The 17,434-nt window shown below is 41.9% G+C and overlaps 1 protein-coding gene across 1 annotated transcript in view; it reads right to left on the bottom strand.

Annotated features, from left to right (window-relative positions):
* The window catches only part of ATR (ATR serine/threonine kinase), a 1,835,177-nt gene that overhangs the window by 403,835 nt on the left and 1,413,908 nt on the right, over nucleotides 1-17,434 (bottom strand). The window contains exon 38 of the mRNA XM_044071973.1: nucleotides 16,195-16,427. Coding sequence (XP_043927908.1) covers nucleotides 16,195-16,427 — 233 coding nt within the window. The remainder of the gene's footprint in view (nucleotides 1-16,194; nucleotides 16,428-17,434) is intronic.

Raw genomic sequence — 17,434 nt, forward strand, 5'->3', positions numbered from 1 at the left:
GGGACTGGGATTTCTTTAAGTGTAGCATGTCCAACAGCTCTGGGTTTGACATGGCCTTGTATGTTAAGCAGAGATTGCCTCTGAGTAGACAATATGCCACAGAGTATAGCTGGAGTTTTTTTAGATGGTCAGCATAGGGCATCTGCTTTAGGCCTGTGATTCTTTTCGTGAGGTATTTCTGTGGCCTTTCCAGTTGTTGCAGATGTCTTGAGAGGTAAATACAAAATGGGGCATTGCATTCTACAATGGGTCTAATAAGGGATGAGTATAGTGGGACAATGACCCCCCTTCTTTCTGGATGAAAAGCCCTTAGTGATTAGGTGTGCCACATAGAAGGATTTCCTGACTGTTGTGTCAATGTGGTTATCGAAGGTGAGACCACTATCCACCTGTGTCCCTAAGTCTCTCATCACACTTTCGGTGTTTAGCATACTGCCACTTATGATGTAATTCACGGGTACATGTTTTTTCCCAAAGGGAATAACTATACATTTCTTGGCATTGAGCTTGAGCCCATGGCTCTGGCACTAAGCATCTGCTTCTGTAAGGCCCTTTTGTAGAATATTCACATCATTTGGGGATTCAGTAATGGCCCCCAGTTTGCAGTCATCTGCGAACTTTGTTAGCCAGAGTCCCTTAGTGTTGGCCTGTACTTCAGAGAAGTAAATGCCAAACAAGAGCTGTCCCAGGACTGAACCCTGAGGTACTCCACTTGTCACTTGTCTGGAGCTAGATTTGAAGTCGGCTACTTTTACAGTGTGGGTTCTGTCAGTAAGCCAGTTGGCAATCCATTGAGTGACGTAGGGATTACTGCCAGCTTAGTAATTTTATCTATGATTCCAGAGTGGTGGGTGGTGTCGAAGGCCTTGGCGAGGTCCAGATAGGCTGTGTGGACCGCCTTACCCTCGTCCACAGCTCTGGAGACTGATTCGAAGAAGTCAACTAGGTTCAGGAGACAAGAACGGCCCTTCACGAACCCAAATTGGGTGGGGTCCAGTGTTTGAAGGTTGACAATGTCTTTGTTTATAAGTTCCATGATAATACGTTCCATGGCCTTGCAGATCAGGCTCGTCAGACTGATGGGGCGGTAGTTCCCAGGATCCAAGGTGGATCACCCCCTTGTGGAGTGAGATAACTGTAGCTGTGTGCCACTCAGTGGGCGCGAAGCCTGAAGTGTGGCTATGATTAAAAATGACACTTAGGTGAGGTGCCAGTTCATTTTGTACTTCAAGTAGTATACAGCCTGGGATGTCATCTGGTCCCATGGAGGCTGCATTCTTAGCTTTGGAGAGTGCGTTTTTTACCTGTGTGACCGTTATTACTGGAATTTGGCAATCTTTCGGTATTGAGATGGGCCCTTTAGGGGGTGAGAGGGGAGTGAAGTTGGCAATGAATTGATCTGCCAGGATATTGGCAATATCCTTGGGATCAGTATATTTAAAGCAATTCTGTTGTGGCTCAGAGCAGAACTGAGCATTGCCATTTAGATTATTGACATAGCTATAGAATGCCTTGTGGTTGTCTTTGGAATCTTTGGCAATTTTATTTTCGTAACTAGCTTTGCAGGATTTTATGAGGGATCTTAGCTTCTTACTGAGGCTGGTAAGGGAGATTTTTGCATCCTGGAATTTTCCTCTTTTCTGCAACAGTTTCTTCCTTTTGTTGTAAAGTTTGTTTATGGCAAGGGACCACCAGATTGGCTTCCATTTTTTGGAGGAGAGAGTCTTGGTTCTATTTGGGATGGCACGATTCATGCTTGAGTGGATGTGCTCTACAGTGCCTTAGTGTAGGATTCAGCAGTCGAACTTTCAGTTCCCGTCTGTAAGTGTGTCATGAAGTTTGTCACTTCTGACTTGAGTAGCATGAAGTTGGCTTTGGAGAAGTTTTTTACGGTGGTTTCCTTACTGGGGGTTGGGGGAGGGATGTGGATGTCAAGGGTGATTAGCTTATGGTGAGATCTGACCAATGAGGGGGTGACAATAGGTGTGGAGCATCGATTTCCCATGTTGGTAATGACCAGGTCTAGGATATTGAAGCCCCTGGTGGGACTATGGATTAGTTGATCCAAGGCATTGGAATTTATGAATTCCAAGAACCGTTGGGCAAAGGTGTTGGTACACGAGCATTTTTCCCAGTTAATGCCAGGGTAGTTGAAATCACCCAGTATTAGGGTGTTTGGTTGTATCGTAATATTTTCCAGTATGTTTAGAAAGGTGTAGTAAAAATCTTGGGGCATGGTGGGGGATCTGTAGCAAGCTACAATTTGGATTGCAGTCTTACCTAGGGTTAGTTGCACCTGGAGAATTTCAGACTCATTGTGTTGGGCAACTAGCCTGGTGGTGTGAATATCCTTGGTGAATATGGACACTCCTCAACATTTAGTGTTTCAGTCCTGGTTTGGTGGCCAAAAAGTGTAGCCTGGTATTGCAGGGGTGCTCTCTGGAGCTTTGAACCAGGTCTCAGTTACTGCACAGATATCAATGTTCTCCACTTTTTGGAGTGCCTCGAGAGAGTGCATTTTGAGGTTTAGACTTCTAGCACTGAGTAGCATTATCTTCAGATTTTGCATGCTTGTACCTGTTACGGTGGTGGTTTTGTCCTTTGAACTTTGCCTAAAAAAGGCACTATAGGGGTGGCAAGAGCCTTAGTCAGTAACCTGAATCCCAGGGGCGACAGGCGCAGACCATCTCTGGCAAAGCACACAAGTTGTTGGGAGTTCATACAAACATGGTATGAGTTTCATTACTTGTCACCAGTGGTTCTGCTCAGATATTCACCTCCAGATTTCTGTGGCTAGTGTATTTTGGGGTTTCTCCAAGCTCCAGTCCTCTGCAGATGATGCACTTCCTGGCATTGCCTGCTAACACAGTTTGCTTTCATAGGCAGTCACACAGTGTCACTGCTAACAAGATCCTGGGTACAAGTTAGGAAAAACAGTGCAGCTCCATAAAAAGTAGTATAACACAGTTCATTATAAACTTTCATTATATGACCCATGTATGGTAGATGGAATGGGATAGTTATCACTTATGGCATTACAGTGTTCAGCATTTAGGACTACTGCCTTGCAGTAACTGGTTCCCTGTTCAGTTCTCAGCTGTGCTACCTTACATTTAATGTCAGAACATTCTCCCAGTGTCTGCATGGTTTCATCTAGTGCTCACATTTTCACATACTTCCAAAAGATGTGCCAAACTGGCACATCTCCAAACTACCCATAGTTGTGCATCCCATTGAGAATTAGTTCCTCTGTTTTACTCCCAGTGAGTGAGGGACAGGCTCGAGTCCATGATGTGAAACACACTAAGCTGATAATAACCGAATGAAAGTGATCACTTTTATGGAAGAATGATGTTTACTTATTAGTAGAGCAGTATCAGCGTAATTCCCTCCATATGAAGATACACACTGATGACCCTCTCACAAAGGCCAGGATCTGCAAAATTATGCATGCACTCAACGTCACTGAACCACAAGTGCAAGTATGACTCTGCCATAGTCCATGGGGGTGTAGATGACATGAAACAAACCTCTCTAGACTATATGGAGAGAGGCATCATGGAGCCTTTGGAATATGTGTACCAGGCTGGTATAAGCCTAGGGGTGAACAGCATTTTACCTTCTCAGAGGATGAAGCCTCAATATGAACAGAAGATGACAGACTTTAATAAATGGCTTAGTTTCTGGTATCATTCTAAGGGTCTATATTAGAACATTGAAGATTCAAAACTTAGAATGTTCTAATATTGACCCCTATTCAGAGAAAGCTGAAAACATTGAACATACAGAACAGCAAATTTTTTCCTAGGGAAAAAAATCTCTGTTCCAAAACACATACACACAACACAAGCACACCAAACAAACAGCAATCCACACACTTACACCTAACCCTACACTAAACTATACATACACCACTAACTATCCACTTACCTTAACCCAAACCCTAACCCTAAGGTCAGTCACTATCGCACACTCACCTCACCAGCCCACTCTAACCCTCACATCCACACAATCGCACGCACACTTACCTGACCCATGCCCTAACCCTAACTCACCTAACCCACCCTAACCCTCATGTCCACACAATCGCACACATACCTACCCCGCGTCCTAACCCTAACTCACCTAACCCGCCCTAACCCTCACGTCCACGCAATCGCACACATACCTAACCCGCACCCTAATCCTAACTATCCTAACCCGCGCTCAATCGCACACTTACCTGAACCCGACCCATAACTTTCCACCACAGCGCTGAAAATACCGAAGCAACAGAAACGGACAACCAAATTCTTTCCCTAGGAAAAGATTTGGTTTTCTGTACCTTCGATATTTTCAGCATTCGCTGAATACGGGTCGATATTAGAACATTCGAAGTTTTGAAACTTCGATGTTCTAATATAGACCCCATTCGAAGGAGGTGCAATATTTGACAGCATGGAAGGAAAATGTCAACAGACCACACTGCTTTGGCAGGAATGATCTGCACCTCTCATAGGTAGGTACAAGGCTATCGGCCCAAGGGCCTACGTAAGCCTAGCCAGCAAGGTACTATAGCTTACTCCACCCAGGAAAGTTATTTTCCTGTACCACTGTCCAGCAGAGCACAGAAGTGATCCCCGGGGCGTATTTCCTATTTCCCATCCAGTCATCAAGATTTTTCTTGGAGAGTGCTAATGAAGAACTTTGCTTGACATAAATGGGTAGCTTGTTCCTGAGTATAGGAAGTCTCTGGGACAGGAATCTATCCCTCCAGAGTGTCCTGTTTATTGTGGTGACAAGGTTTAGGTCCCTAGAGACTGTAGTTTGGAGGAATTGGGATTTCTTTAGGTGTAGCATGTCCAACAGCTCTGGGTTTGACATAGCTTTATATGTTAGGCAGACATCACCTCGGAGTGGGCGATATGCTACGGAGTAAACCTGGAATTTTTTGAGGCGGTCAGTGTAGGGCATTTGTTTGAGGCCAGTAATCCTCTTTGTGAGGTACTTCTGTGGCCTTTCCAGCTGCTGCAGATGTCTTGTGAGGTACATTCCAAAAGGGGCGTTGTACTCTATAATGGGTCTAATGAGTGATGAGTCGAGGGGAACAATGACTTCTTTTTTCTTGGATGAGAACCCTTTTATGATGAGGTGTGCCACATAGGACTTCCTGACTACTGTGGCGATGTGACTATCAAAGGAGAGACTACTGTCCACCTGGGTCCCAATGTCTCTTATCACGCATTTGGTGTTAAGTAGATTGCTGCCTATGTGGTAGTTCATGGGTACACAGTTTTTACCAAAGGGGATGGCACTGCACTTTTTGGCATTGAGCTTGAGGCCATGGCTCTGACACCGGGCATCTGTCTCAGTGAGGCCCTTCTGTAGGGTGTCCACATCACTTGGGGACCTGACTATGGCTCCTAGTTTGCAGTCATCTGCAAACTTTGTCAGCCAGAGGCCTTCTGTGTTAGTCTGTACTTCAGAGAAGTAGATACCAAACAGGAGAGGTCCCAGGACGGAACCCTGTGGCACTCCACTTGTTACTGCCTTGAGGTGAGATTTGGAGTCTGCAACTTTTAGTGTGGGTTCTGTCAGTGAGCCACTTGGCAACCCATCTTGTGGCGCAGGGATTTATACTTAGTCTAGTTGAGTCTAGCTATAATTCCAGAATGGGGGATGGTGTCGAAGGCCTTGGCGAGGTCAAGATAGGCTGTGTGAATCACCTTACCCTCATCCACAGCTTTGGAGACTGCCTCAAATAAGTCGATCAGGTTCAGAAGGCATGATTTGCCTTTCACAAACCCGAACTGAGTGGGATCCAGAGTTTGGAGGTTACCAATGTCTTTGTTTATGAGTTCCATGATGATACATTCCATGGCCTTGCAGACCAGGCTCGTCAGGCTAATAGGTCAATAGTTCCCGGGATCAGTGGTGGCTCCCCCTTTGTGGAGTGGGGTAACTGTTGCTGTGCGCCATTCCCCTCTAGGCTTTCCAATATTAGCTAAAACACTGTCACCTCCCCCCACAATAGTGCCTTTGTTATTTTGGCACTGTCAAACAAAGTACTTCTGACATAGCAAATCAAACCCAAGAAAATCTGAAGGTTTCACTGCTCAATGCTAGAAGTCTAAACAACAAACTCTACTCCTACAAGCTCTTCTCACCCTAGAGAATGCCGATTGTCTGTGCAGTCACTGAGACAGGACTTAAAGCTGCAGAGAACACATCAGCAGCACAAGGCTATAATGCCTTCCAAACATTTAGATCAGCTACAAAGAGACAGAACTAAAAGTGGAGGTGTCTCGATTTACATCAAAAATAAATATACATCAAGGTTGGTCAAACACAGCAATGTACTTGAACTTCTCCATGTTCATATCACCATAGGAAAAATCCCATACCACTTCCTTCTAATCTATAGGTCCCCCTCTATGACCCCGGAACCCCACTGCATGTATTTAAGCTTATTGTAAATACTCACTTATTCTTATTACTCACTTATTGTAAATACTCACTGTCCAGCTCAATAACATTATTCATGGCTGACTTTAAATTGCCCCGGTATTAACTGGAAATCATATACGATACCAAACATGTAGGCACAGAGATTCCTGGATTCCGAAAACGCAAACACCCTGGACCAGATTGTTAATACACTGAACAGAGGTGCAAGCATACTGAATCTGGTCATCATTAATATGGGAGTGCTGCATAACCCCTAGTATAATGTCCACTCTGGTAAGGTCAGACCACAAAATGGTCTCTTTTTGAAGTAATAACAGCACCTGGAACACAAACTAACCCTAGAATGTTCAGGAACATAAGGCTAACGTCCTACTATTAAGCGATAACCTGGCAAATCCATCAGTAATGGGTAAAAGCATGCCTTGTATACCAGCAAATCCTCCAAGTGGAATTTCAGCTGAAACTCCAACCCACCAGTCAGATACTAAGATAAACCTTCCCCTCCAATCCTACTAGGAGTCATCTTCTACCATGCTTCTAGAGTTTGGAAACAAATGCCAGAAAAGGTGGAAAACCACTAAAGGACATGTGAATGTAGAGGATGTTCAAATTAGTGTAAGCACTTCCTGGATCCTTCGTGCTTTTTTTTTCTTTTCTTTTCACAATCTGTTTTTGTTGAATGATGTTTAGGATCAGTGCTCTAACTGGTTAAATTTTAAATATAAAAATATTTGCTTGTTATAAAAGTCTTAATAGAGAGGTAGAAAAAGTGATTCAAACAGTGTTGTGTGTCTGTGTGTCTGCGGGGAGGGGGCTGCTAATGGAAAGGACTGGCAGACAGAGGGAGCAATCACACTTATTTAGCTGATGCATGATGTTATAGGCATACTTCTGTCCCACAGTGACACATCTGGAAAAGACTGCAGATGTTGACTGATGGAGAAGAAAAGCCCTACCATTTTAACACAGGACCTATTAAGATCTCCAGATCTTCTACAGCAGTGTAACTAGCAGTTCATTACACCAAGAACAACTGCTTCTAGAAGCATATTCGCAGTGAAGCATTTAAAAAAAAGCTGTTTGTTCTTTGTGGAAAGAGTCTCTTAAATGTGTCTGATCTGATGCAAGTGATCCTGGAGTACCCACAGAGAGCTCTTATCTGTTTCATAACAGTTTTTCCATGGAACAAAAGAAGAGTGATGAATAACATGATTATGACTAGAAGGTTAAAACCATCTCTGCCATCCACCAGTAGATGGTGGGGAGGTAAATGAACTGCTTCCAAGATGCCCCAGAAGACATTAAAGATGCTTTTCCCACAACAGTTCACTAGAGGACCCTCATTCTGTGAGTCTGCTACAGGGACTTTCTTTTTTCCCTCCTCACTTTGGCCATTTCTCAAAAGCTCCTATCATCAGGGGATATAAATGGCACATACTAGCACATACTGCAACATTTCTAGGAGAGCAGGTCTAGCACCCTGTGACCATCAGTTCACACCCAACCACAGAATGAGCATTCTCCTTGTAAATCATGAGAAACAATGAAGAGTTAAACACCTTTACTGTTAAATTTATATAGACATACATGTACATGGCTTGACTTATGGGGAAATTCAAAACTAGTTGATGGATAGAGGGGCTGTCCAGTAGGAAGGTATATGTATAATTAACCACAGAGGGTTCCCAATGCTACGTAACAGACACAACCTTACTGTCTCAGCTGATATACAAAGGGATCTTCCTCAGCAGGTGTATGACTGGGAAGAATTTCAAGCAGTAAAATCCCCAGAGTGGCAGGAGCTAGTGGACATATCGGATGAAGGTTCAGAAAGCTGACCGTTAAAATACAGAGGTACCTTTAAGGAAATGCTTAAGATTACGAACACTTAGCCAGTTTTTATTTTCACAAAGTTGCGATGCTACAGATACCGGAAACATGCACTTTAATTATAGTATAACTGAAAACCAGACTAAACAGATGCCTGAGAGGTTAGGATAATCTGCAAAGTACTAAGTTCTTGTGGGAGTGGATACCTTTCCAAACTTATAAAGAATTTCTTTCTCTTAACAGAGTAATTACAACTTCATCTGGAAGGTCCTGTTTGAGCAATGGACTGAAATGAAAAGCCACACCATGAGACAGAGAAGGCATACATTCCAACCATGGGAAAAGCAATCTGGATAGTACTGGGTGAGTTTCATGCATTGCCAGAAATCTGAAAGCTTGAATCACCACCACTGTCAGCTAACAGAAGTAAATGAGAATGTGTTGCCTTACTTTCTTAGAATTTTGTAATCAGGTACTGAATCACAGAGAATGTGAAAGATGTGCGGAAATGTTACTTATCAGAGGACAGATAACATAGTTGTTCTGTTAAAATGTGTAGAAGATAGCATTCCCTCATGTTGCGTATATATGATCGCCTGTATATTTGATACTCGGAATATCTGGACCAGACAGAATTCCAAAATCTTCAGTTCCAAAACAGGACTGAAGCTTCAGCTCAATGTTTCTATCGGCAGGTTTAATTTCTTGGAGCCATTGCACCTGGCCCACTGCTAGATGCACACTGACTTTCAACACAAGGGGTTCAAGTCTATGTTAAACTGCTTCATTAAATACTACATTACAGCTTGCCTGGCTGTTTACAGTTAGAATGGTTATAGTCTCCAGACCCCTTCTAAACCTTTAATGTCAAGGATAACCAAGTGGTTTATGTGTACCCCTGTAGTGATGGGGGTACTTTCCATGAAAATTTTAAAATTTGAGGCAAGCTCTTCAACCAGGTAGTGAAACAGATGTAGCTAGTTCTAGCTATGTTATGTGCATCAAAAAGGGAAGGCCTAGATTGAAATTTCTGGTAACAGTCCACAGTTCCTACAGTCCAGTGCTGGAATTCAGAAGATTGTGAAGGCCACAATGCTTAAGAGGCACTGTAAAATTTTAGTTTAGATCACCTCTGCAGCTTTATATAGGATCCCAAAGCTAAGGTCTCCTAGGCTTCTCTGTGGGAAGGAATGACCAACAAGAGAGCATTCAACTCTTGCCAACAACAGAAGACCTTTGAGTTGGTCTCAGAGATGAGTTTTAACAGTTTATGAAGATCTCCCTAGGTCTACAAACAAGGCAGAGGCCAAGCCAATGGCACTACCAAAGAGTCTCCTATTGCAGCTATCAGAAGCCAGTCTTCCGGGTAGAATACAAGGAAGATCTTCTACTGTAAGGCCTCCATCATAGCTAGAACCTGTGTTAAGACTCTGGATGCAGAACAAAGGTAAAAATGCAGCACATTGTACTAGCAATTGTGTCCACTAGACTGAACAGAAGTTTCTTATGTGAACCCTAGAAAATTATGTCTACGTATAGTGACAACATCAAAGTGCCTTTAAGTAGGAGAGACATGAACCTTCAGAAGTCTAACCAGCCATAATTTCATGTAGTAAATGTGCTTGCAGTTGTGGAGGTCTACAATTGGACTAAAGTCTCCTGTTCTCTCTGGAGCTAGAAAAAGGCAGAGGTAAAACACTTTGCCTTTGTCCAAAGGTGGAAAAAATTCTAGGGCCATTCTGTGAAACAGTCTGAGCCTGTTTAAAGATCTTTGCATAAATATCAACATAGTAGAAAACATACTACACTGGGTCTCTCATTCCCTCCCACAGGAAACAGTCCTGTCTTGTGACTTATATTGACTGGCTAGAATGTTCCTCTCTCAGTCCAAACTCACACATTAACCTACATGGAATTTGGTTAACAACCCCTCCCTATCATCACAGACAGGCTGTCTTCCTGACGGCCTGATTGACCACCTTTCAACCTTCTTTATACATAACCATACCCACCTCAACAGCCAAACCATATACTGCACAATCAGAAGCAAAAAAGACTAACCCACATACATTCATCACTGCCCCAAAAAGCTGCAAATGGGACTTTCCCCAAACAGTTACCACTAGATGATGCTGTTAACTCCTTTAATACTACTGTTTTAGACATTCTAAATTGCCATGCTCCCCCTAGAACCATCAGAGTGAAAGCCAACTATGCACCCTGGCTTAGTAAGGAATGCAGATCCCTATTCAAAGCCAGAGACAAGGCCTGGGAACAATACCACAAATACAAAACTCAAAATACAAAAATTACATTCCTTGAGCTTCATAATAAAGCTAAGAAACTTGTAAAACAAGACAAAATTAATTACTACCATACTATTCAAATAAAACATCACAATAACTCCCAAATGTTCTGGACTGCAGTCAATAATATACTACTACCAGGCAAAACAACTACCCCCACTCCAAGGTCAAACAACAACTCTGATGGTATAGCTACCCAATTTAATAAATACTTACAGAAACCATCTTAGCTCTTGCCAATTCTCAAAACATCAACAACAACCTTGCCCAGCAGCATCACAATTCAACAGCTACTCCCAAAATAACCCCAACCAATTTACTTTACAACCAGTGTCTGTAGATACCATAAAAAAACTACTGCATAAACTCAAACCTACCAGCCTAGCCGCAGGTAATCTGCCAGCTGAATTTCTACAAATTGCAGCCAAAGGGATAGCTTACCCAGTAGCATTACTCATTAACAGATCTATATCTGAGAGCACAGTACCTGCCATCTGCAAGATATCCCACATAATACCTCTACACAAAGGAGGCAATTCCACAGAACTCAGTAACTACCATCCAATTGCCATCTTATCACCCTTATCTAAAATCCTAGAGAGTCATCCATACCCAACTCATGGACTACCTTCACACCCACAAACTGCTATCAAAATCACAACATGGTTTTCTCCCCAATCACAGTACCATTACAACCCTACTGTCCTTTACTAATGTAGTCAACCAGTACAGAAATCAAGGACAATTTGTATTTGCCATGTTTTTAGACTTATCCAAAGCCTTTGACGTGGTTAATCACAATAAGCTGATCATGATTCTCTCCTCCCTAAACCTTAGTAACTCCTCTATCACCTGGTTCTAAAACTACCTAGCAGGATGTCAAGCAGGCTGTACTGTGGCAACACCACCTCTCCACTCTCCTGCCAGTTGCTTTAGGGGTCCCTCAAGGCTCCATCCTTGGACCCCTGCTTTTCTCCCTCTTTATCAATCAACTCCGCACCTCTACTCTTCATGCCTCTATGATACAATATGCAGATGACTCTACCCTAATATGTACAGCCTCCTCCCTACAAGACCTCCACACCATAATCTAAGACACTTTTCTGTCAGTAGAAACATGGCTTACCAACTTCCAACTTATCTTAAACCCCAATAAATCAAAGCTGCTTCTCTTTTATCCCTCTAGAACTTCCTCTGCTCTCCAAATTTTCAAAATAGAGTCTAAAAACAAAACTATCATTACCCCAGTAACACATACTAAACTGCTGGGGGTCGAAATTGACAATAATCTGAAATTTGACATTCATATTGTCCAAACTATTAAAAAGGTTCACAAAAAATTAGGTCTCCTTTACAGAAACATTTTTAACTAGTTCTACAAAAGGCTATCATCGCCCATACACACCTCCTGTCAACTCTCTTACATGCCTCCCCTGTACTGACCAACCTCTGTAAAACAGATCTGACCAAGCTAAAAGCATGTTACAACAAAATTGCCAAGTTCGCTACCAATGCCACACACAGGTCACATCATTGCACTTCTCTTAAGCTACTAAACTGGCAAGAACTCCCTCACCTGTTGCACTATAAACTAACCTTTACCCACAAACTTCTGGATCAACCTGATAAAATTCCTGTTCTCAAACATCTAATACAACCATACACTTCCTCTAGAGCTTTCCTTTCCACTGACAAGAAACCACTAAAGCTATTAACTCAGCTGGTGAATCTCTCTTCTCATACATCATTCCTAAAATATGAAATAAACTGCCTGACTCTATTTCCTCTAATGACTCTATAGCACGATTCAAGAAACTTCTCACTACTCACTTAGTAAACACCTGGCTTTGCCCTTGTAACCCTCCTGAATAACTCAGTTCTGTATACTTAACCCATCTCCTCAGTTAGTACTAGTGTACTACACTTGCTTATCTCACTTCTACTATTACTTCCCCTCCTCTTTATCTAACCCATCTCCTCGGTTTACTAGTGCACTGCATTTGCTTATCTCATTTCTATTATAACTTCCCTTCCTCTTTATCTGTAAATACTCACATATCTCATGTCGATACTGTAACCTTTGAAGTGCTGGAATGCCTTGTTTGTACTACTGCTGAATTTGTATGCTATTATTTCCATTTATTATTGGTCATTTGTAACTTTTAAATAGTATGTGTTTGTTATTGTTGGAGCTTTTCTCCCTGGGCCTCTACTGAAAAAGGTCATGTGTCCTGTCAGACTTTCCCAGTAAACAAATGTAAAATAAATAAATGATGGCATTGCCCATGACCAGAGCTCTTCAGGAAGAGGACCTAATTGCTCTTAATGTGGCTGCAACTAAATTACTTATCTTCTGTGATGACCCTACCATGTGTTAAGGCAAGCTAAGAAGAATGTCCTGGCCAAGTCAAAATTGTGACTGCTAGTCCAGAACAGTTGAAACAACAATAGGTGCTACTGCTATAATTCAACTGAACCACGATACCACACCAAGAACTTTATTAGATAAAGCTTTCGGGCCTACACCCTTCATCAGTATGAGTCATTACAAAAGAATCAACATTTAAATAGGAGAATATAAAATCACATGCTTCAGCCCATCCCACTCCCTAATTAACAATCAAAACTAAAAGTAATATGCAACTCAAAGGTCAAAAAATAAAAAAATACAAATTTTTTATGTTTTATTTTAAGTAGAAGAGTTTTTATGTAAAGTAAGATTTTTTTGTCCCTTTTAGTATTTTTTATTTTTTGACCTTTATGAGTTGCATATTACTTTTAGTTTTGATTGTTAATTAGGGAGTGGGATGGACTGAAGCATGTGATTTTATATTCTCCTATTTAAATGTTGATTCTTTTGTAATGACTCGTACTGATGAAGGGTGTAGGCCCGAAAGCTTTATCTAATAAAGTTCTTGGTGTGGTATCGTGGTTCAGTCCAGAACAGTTGCCATCAATAAGAACATCATTACTGCAGGCATTGAAAACAATACCACTCAACACTTAATAAAACTCATCATCCTGTATGAGGTCTTTTCATTCCTAGACAGCTGCAATAGCCCAGATGGAAGAGGTCAGTCAGAAGCTTTCAAGACTTTCCCAATAGTCAACTTCAGGTTCCTGCTCAGATGAAAGACAACTTTATTATGGAAAGAGAAATCCCAACTAGTCTACTTAAGCTCATCCTCAAAAGAGGACAGCATGAGTCCCTCCCAGCTGGCAAAGACACATTCAACAGCCTGCTGCTTGAGTCACTGCTGCAGCACACTCACTATTACAGCAGGCAACATGAAAATCCACTCTGGTGGCTGTGCTAAGGCTCTTTCACACAAGCTCCTTAGACTCGCAATCAGCTAATATATCAAGTTTCTTAACAGATTGGTCCATTAGAGAGGATTGGAAAGTGTAAATACAAGACTAACAGCTGACAAACATAAGCAACAATGTTGCAGAGCAGAATCACCTTCTTGGGATCCCTGCCCAAAGTCTCAGACACATTATCCGGTGACTGGAAAGGTGAGGTCATCTCAGACACACATGCTGCACTGAACAGATATAAATCTGAGCCAAGGTGCCATGTCAGGATGTTAGTCCACAGAACTATGGGCACAGGGAGGGCATCAGTCTTCTTAGTAACAGAAGGAGCATAATCTGGATGCTTCCATGCAGCATAAACAGAATTCCTAAGGGAAGGCTCCACAAGTGAGAATGACCCACATGCAGTCGTCCGTTTTGTATAGCTAAGGATATGGTGGGAAAGCACAGTAACCACAGGCAATTCCACAGGAGCTATTATCCTTGCCAGACAAATATATCACAGGCCCCTTTCAATGACAGTGAAGACAAGGGAGATTCCACTCAACACAGCTCTACAGTAGGATGGTCTACACATTCCTTATGCATGACAGGGTCAACTGTGTAATGTGATGTGGCATTTGCACATGGGGAAACACTCAGTGAAGGTGGAAAATGATCTAGCTGGCCACGACATACTATGTTCCACAATGATGGGCTCCAACAATTCTGAGGCTTTGGCCCACCGAATATGTCAGAGAAATTATACATATCAAAGTCAAAGCTGGCTCCATGACCACAACAATCATATGATGATCAGTCGCTGTCTCCTTACATTAGCAGCTGAATCTGTAGGACTTTGGGTAGGGAAAGACACGCACAGAAAACTCCAGTTTCCAGTGTAAAGCCACTTAGTCAATGCCAGGGAGCCAGTGGACTGCTCTCCAGGAGCAGGCCAGAAGCAAATGAGTTCCAGATGCTCAACAGTGAGAAGGGAGTGTTTCCCCCTCCCAACATAGTGCTTGCCGGAGTTGCATGTCACAGATCTCTTGATGGAAGTGACCTTAATCTCTCACCAACTAGGATCAGCTGTAATACGCAAAGCTACTTTCCAGGTGAATCTTGCAAAAGGAGGATGTGAACCATGGTCTCAGACTCCTTTACCTTCTCACATTGCTCCAGCACTAGCCTGGGATCATGCAAAGATCCCTAATGACAGATTTTGCACTTAACATCCTCCATAAATGCCATCCTTAAACAGTTGAGCTAGGCTACAAGTTTTTCCCTTCATTCTGTGAACTTCCAGCATTTTTCACACTGCATCCTCATCCATGTAGTGTCAGTGTGGGCCCTGGCTTATGATCTCATGACTAAAAGGTTTCAGCATATTAGGCACTGAATTCAGGACGCCTTCCATGATAATCCTTAGGCTCAAGACCTTAATTGCGTGACAGGCAGAAGAGAAAAACTTAGAAATGTACAAAGCTGGGCATATAATAAGAGGCAATATTAATAGTTATCTAGTGCAGAGGGTTTTCAAAGAAAGATTGGTACAAAATCATGATGTGATAAATTAACTCTGTTTCTCTGCTGTAAAACTATATGAATCTCTGCAGATAACCAAAACACAAATTTGTTTTGAGGCACTATGTCTGACTGAAACAGTCTGAGTGGGGATAAAAACACGCAATTCCTTCTCCACCCCATGGGGAGAAAAAAGAGGCTCCCTTGCACCCTGTAAAATAAATACAACTTATCTTGACTTCATAGCATCTTGGGGTGAGTTGGACTCCACAGGGAAGTTTGGGACCAGCCAGGTCAGGAAAACAGATTCAATGAAACATGTTTTGCTGAACTACTTTCATAATTTCTCACATTCCCGAACTATACTCTATGCTAACAAGAAAACCCAAGAAGAGAAGGCAGTCTGAACTTTTGCTTTTATAGGTGTATTTTCATCAATGTTCATTAGTAAGAGTTCTGTTGGAAGGGCAGTGCTAAAAAGACATGATGTAAACCGTTACATTAAACAGTAGCTTTTTCAAACAACTCATTAATGGAGAGACCGTCATGAAAATCATCTTAATAAATTCTGCATGGACTCTGTACCAGTTCAAACAGTCATGATTTTTATCTTAAATATGCTGGAAGGATTCAAAAGAATATATGCTATAAAATGTTAATTTTATGCCTGCATCAAAAACCACCACCTAAAAAAAACTGATGCTGCAACAGACACCTGCTTTACCACAATCAGGTACATGTAAAACGTGTACTTTACTTTTGGTATTTATTAAAAAAAATGGAACTGCATTACCTTGGATACTGCTGTCATCAACCACATTGCTTGGTGTGGGTAGGCTAGAAATACTTTGACAATAATATCCAAGAGCACTGCAAACACCTCATCATGAGAGTGACATATTCGTGAAATCAGTTGGGAGAATGCTGTCAAAAACTGGTACGGAGCCAAGAGGTTTGTGTGGTCTGCTACAGTCCTGTTTATCTTGCCAAGGTCAGTTCGCATTTGTGCACGATCAGGACGCCCAGCTATGAAACAAATGGTGAAACTGCAGTTAAAACGTTTATTTGCATAACTTTTACTTTTGACATTTCTGAGACATTTTTTCTTCCACTGTACAAACTACAACTAGTATAATGAAAAACACAAATCGCACTTCTTATGCATGCTTCAGCTGAGACTTAGATCACCTGAATGTGACTCAGCAGTCTTAAAATGGTCCTGATCTTGTGTGTCATCTGATGTATGGCTTCATCTGAAACACTTTGATCACACATTTGTTTACCAGTGAGAATACTCTGCTGACCCTTAACACAAACAATGCTTTAATACCCTGATGGATGGGGAGGACAGGAAGTGTTGTCAAGCCTGCATCTCCTGATATGAATGGCTGAAAACCAACACTCATATATACCAACTTGGAGACTGCTATACTTCACAATAGAGAGAGTACGTCAAGCTATAGCGACCTTGAACTTAGCATATATTTAACAAATATGCACTTTCAGTCTCAATACTCTGGGGATCACAGCTCCAGTCAAACATTTTCAAAAGGAACCCATTCACTTATTCTGCATAACTCTACATACAGCTTGTTCTCTTTGACAAACCTTAAAGATATGACAGAACAGACTAGTGAATACGTAAATAAATAATGACCTTGCTTCTGTCATCTGTGGTACATTTTGAGAAAAGAGTTGGAACAGCACTGCCATTTCTGTCAGCAAAAACAGAAGTTTTCTCCAGTACATGAGCTCTGAATGACTCTTCAGATGTATTTGGACTGTCAGCTATGACATGAGAATCTTTCTATTTTAACAATTTATGCAATCAAATATCCAACTCAAGTACCTCTAACAAATTTCCAAAAATATAGCATTACAGATGACCGATTTTAAACATTAATCCATTAACTGTTGGATAACTAGCTTAATCGAATTCAGGATCCTAAGGTAACCACAGCCTATCCCAACATTCAAATGTACAATGCAGTGAATCAACAGCAGTAACCAACTCTAAGTCAACATAGAATTCC

Source organism: Protopterus annectens, chromosome 5.part0 (assembly GCF_019279795.1).
Source record: "Protopterus annectens isolate FY-2018-M chromosome 5.part0, PAN1.0, whole genome shotgun sequence".
NCBI lineage: Eukaryota > Metazoa > Chordata > Ceratodontiformes > Protopteridae > Protopterus > Protopterus annectens.